General features: G+C 36.7%; 2 protein-coding genes across 2 annotated transcripts in view; both read right to left on the reverse strand.

The window, feature by feature from the left end:
- Nucleotides 1–291, reverse strand: part of LOC122348766 (protein Dok-7-like) — a 10,289-nt gene extending 9,998 nt beyond the window's left edge. The window contains exon 1 of the mRNA XM_043244619.1: nucleotides 261–291. Within this exon, the coding sequence (XP_043100554.1) occupies nucleotides 261–291 (31 nt within the window). The remainder of the gene's footprint in view (nucleotides 1–260) is intronic.
- A 1,866-nt stretch (nucleotides 292–2,157) lies between these two features.
- On the reverse strand, nucleotides 2,158–4,148 carry LOC122330431 (U6 snRNA-associated Sm-like protein LSm6). Its single transcript, XM_043227428.1, has 4 exons — nucleotides 4,030–4,148; nucleotides 3,590–3,688; nucleotides 2,520–2,633; nucleotides 2,158–2,359 (listed from the first exon to the last, which is right to left on the reverse strand). Exons 2-4 carry the CDS (start codon nucleotides 3,681–3,683, stop codon nucleotides 2,325–2,327), a joined length of 243 nt encoding a protein of 80 aa, XP_043083363.1. The 5' UTR covers nucleotides 3,684–3,688; nucleotides 4,030–4,148; the 3' UTR covers nucleotides 2,158–2,324.
- Nucleotides 4,149–4,151: the final 3 nt, after the last annotated feature.

Below are 4,151 nucleotides of genomic sequence, written 5' to 3' on the forward strand. Positions count from 1 at the left end.
TATATATATAAAATGGGGGTCATGTTTTTTTTTGAGTTTGCAGTTTTGGAAAACTCTATTTTATTTGTAAAAGAAAATCTGCCTAATAATTATGTATACTTAAATACAAGGTTTTTCCCTAGCAGCCCTCATTAACAATAACATATCTCTTCTAAATTATATACACAGTTCAAAGTAGATATTTGAATTTAATAAAAAAAAATTATCAAAAGTGCTGCGTTGCTTAATATTTTTTAATAAGTAAAAAAAAACTTACTGACCCCAAAGTTTTGAGGGGTAGCGTACATTCATTCTGTAACAAACTGATTACCAGCATCACAATTCAGTTCATCATTTTCTTTTTTGGTGCTGCACGCAATACAAGTTTTACTGTACACTACAGTATGTGAGGATCAGGGCAAATCTCTGATCCGATGCAATGTCTGGGTCCAACTGCTGGTGGAGCTGCAGACCTTAAACTCCCTGGACAAACGCGAACGCAACAATCCGGTCTAATAAAAGCTAAAGCTTAAAAGTGCAAACGTGCCATATCCTTTCACATCCAAAATAGCATTACGTGAAAGGGCAAGGACTGACAACCCTTGGAACAACTCGTATCCGAGCTCCCATTATGACCCAACATCTACGATTCCGGAATGAAATCCGTATAATTATTGCATATCATACAATAAATGCAACGCGATGGTGATAACCTGTACACAGCTTCCGAAGCCAGCATTTGTTGCCCGTTATGATGTTGCAGGGTGTTGCTCTCGAGGTCATTAGAGCAGCCCTCATAAGACAGAGACTATTTAGTCATTGGGTCATTACTGTGAACAGCGCTAATTAATCTCGCAGAGCAGCGTCGTCAGAGGGGCTCTGGTTTTTGATTACAATAGGAAAGCATTTGCTGCGGTCGCCATAATGATACCAAGCTCATGCTAGAAAGCCCCCGCTCACTCCGGTTACGGACAAGGTTTAATCAATACCGTGTCCTTCATACTGCATTCAGGGCCGACCTTGGCAGCCTTTTGTCTCCTAAACGAGGGCAAAGAGCATAAATGTGGATACACAGAGGAAAAAAAAAAATAAAAATGAACGGTCCAAGCACTGATCCCACATGAAAATAAAACACTAGCACATCCAATCAGCTCATTTGGAACCTAATGAGTCATCATGCGTTTATCATTATTTTACCTTAGCCTAATGAAGTGTGCCCATGCCAGGATCGTTTGTAAATTTATTAGAGCCTCCTATTGTAGGCAGAAAGATTAGAAGGGGTCAGACAACACCAGCATGAACGGATCAGGGTTCAATCAGGGTATAGCCATTGATTCATTTGAAAACAAAGAACATTATCATGCAATAGGGGGCTATAGTGGACCGAATGATGTGAAACAGCAGGTTTAAGCAAGTGAACGTGAAATATATAGATAAAGGAGCCTTGAAAAACCTCCACAACTGAAAACGCTAATCGTAAGGTCAGGTATTGTTTGAATTGTATCGATTCAGAGACATATTGATTTCTAGTTTGGATTTATCTTATTGGAATCTAACCTATTCAAAAACATAAGTCGAACATGTTATTCTGTCTTTAATAACTAGTAAATAAGTCAGTAATAAAATAAAAACAAATTAATTAGAGCATAAATAAATACAGCTGAGCCAAATTACAGGACAGAAACTAACTGAAAGTTAAAATCATTTTTTTCATGATGAGAAAGCAGAGTTATTAAATGTATTTAGTCAAGATTAGTGGATGATTTTTTGTTTGATTAATATTAATGACAGGAAGCGCATTTATTAAGCTGCTGTCTTACAGATCAAAAATACTGTACACATGCATTTTTTTCCTCATCTGTTTGCATTCACTGAAGACAAAAACAGCTGCATTTATGACGATATACTGGCATAGTCTTCTGCATACTGGTTGATAAATAGTTCTGGCTCAGAACAACCTTTTCTGCAGTGAAAATGCACGGAGCGGTTTGAGAAAGGTTTCGTTATGCACAATCGAAATGTGCGCATCTTATCGAATAACTGGTCCTTGAACATTTGCAACCCGGTTCTAAAATTAAAGCAGTTTTGGAAACCCAACCCTATTAATCAGCAATGCTTAAATGACTGAATGATCACCATTGAAATACGGGAACAGACAACTAATGAAAACACAAACTCTATTCTTGAAAATCAAATTTACTGCATCATTCTGCAGAACACCAAATTTTGTGTTACAAAACATGAAACAAACTTATCAAACATTACCGTCAGCTAACAAAGGATTACGAGTATACAGTAAGCAATTTACTTATGTAATAATGAGTAGAGAAACTAGTAAAACAGCTTCACATCTTCCTCTTCTGGGTGCTGATGTATAACACTGGAGGACAAAGAAAACACAATGAACTTGGGTATATGCAAAACATCTACAAAAAGCGAACGTTTCGAGGACGTGCTCAAAGGCAGATTATGAATCGACACACCGGGTCGGCTTAAGCTGAACAAAACAGGTACTTGAAAAACATACAGACATTACATACCATTGTTTCCTCTGAGAAATGCATCTCCATACTTGTTCTTCAGCTGGCCATTGACATATTCCTCTGTTTGTTCCACAGCGATATTCATGTAGCCGTCAAGGCAAGCCAGGACCCCTGAGGGTAAGACACACATTAGATATGAGGTTACTATTTTTTTTTTTATTTACTTTTTTTGTACATAATTCTGCACTATGGGAAAAGCATATGGCCCCCCCACAGTTATGCACCAGCTCCAGATTAGAAAGCAAATATTCCCTTTCATGGATGCTAGAGGTGATTTTGACCGAACGGGTTTTTAAATTTAAGTTCAATATTTTTGTCAGAGGATGTATAGGAGTAACAGTTGGTGAATGAAAAACTTTTTAGACTAGTCAAGCATGTTTCCATAGCAGTTATATGCAGAATAGCACTCTTTGACAATAAAATGTGGGCTGAGTCTACACTTTCTAAAGCAGTTGTTCTCAACTAAGAGGATGGGTGCGATTTATTTTTTCTCTCTAAGAGTCACGAAAAGGCCATCTCTTACATCTCAGAGTATTTTTATAATTTTGTATTTTTTAATTCATGCTCAAATATATTGTAACAGGTGGAAGTTACTTTTACATTATACAAATGTAAAACTTTAAATTATAAAAAAATACATTATAAAAATCCTTATGCGGTTAACCACAAGCAACTAGAAGTAGTGACAAGACCTTCGAATATAAATACAGGCAATGGATTGCCTTGAAGTCAAAAGGGTTGAGAACATCAGGTTTAAGTTTAAAAATAAATAAATGTTTAAGTTTAGTACTGCTAGTAAAAAGTGGATCAAAACTGAAAGCCTCAGATCAAAAAGATAGATCTGAAGTCATATTTAAAATGGTGAGACAGAACATAAGAAATTATGATGTTTTTTTCATCTCTGTATTACTGGATTAACATGCAAACAGTAGCATTTTCTTATTTACACAATTCTGGATATGGTCCAAGTCTTTTGTTTTGTTTTGTTTTTTTAATTCTTGGCCTGACCAACTTGAATCTAAAACTACAAGCTTGGTTTCTCTCATTTAAGATGCTTCTACATTTACCTCTGTAATCAACACCAGAGTTCAACTTTACCACCACTGGTCTCCCAATGATCTGCTTCAAGAAATCACTTGGTGTCTGCTTCCGGAGACTCATTTTTACTGAAAATATAGAGAAAATGAAGATTGTAAAACATTAACATAATTACAGACGTAAATAAATGCGCCAGGGGTGTGTAAAGCCAAAAAGAGAACAGGGCCTCGAGATTAATTTATAGTTTACTGATAATATTAATAAACACGTTATTTTTAACCGTCAGTCTATTTAATGTTGCAAACCGCTGTGCATTTAGCATGAACGGCTAGCTTAGCCTGTTAGCATTACAGCCCAGTCTAGGACGCAATGAACTCGTTATACATGTCGCAGGGTACTGTAATTTTTTTTACCTATCCGCTAATGTCAAAAGCACTCCTATATTTATGAAAATGAAGTAGTCACTCACCTCTATCGTTTTGCAACGTTTGCCGCACGTTTCGACCGAGTGACTGTTGGCCAATGAACTGAAGCGCTTATGATGTTTACACCGCGCAGCCAATCAGATGAGTCGCTAAAAACCCAGCGTAC

Source organism: Puntigrus tetrazona, chromosome 1, assembly GCF_018831695.1.
Source record: "Puntigrus tetrazona isolate hp1 chromosome 1, ASM1883169v1, whole genome shotgun sequence".
In the NCBI taxonomy this organism is placed as follows: Eukaryota; Metazoa; Chordata; class Actinopteri; order Cypriniformes; family Cyprinidae; genus Puntigrus; species Puntigrus tetrazona.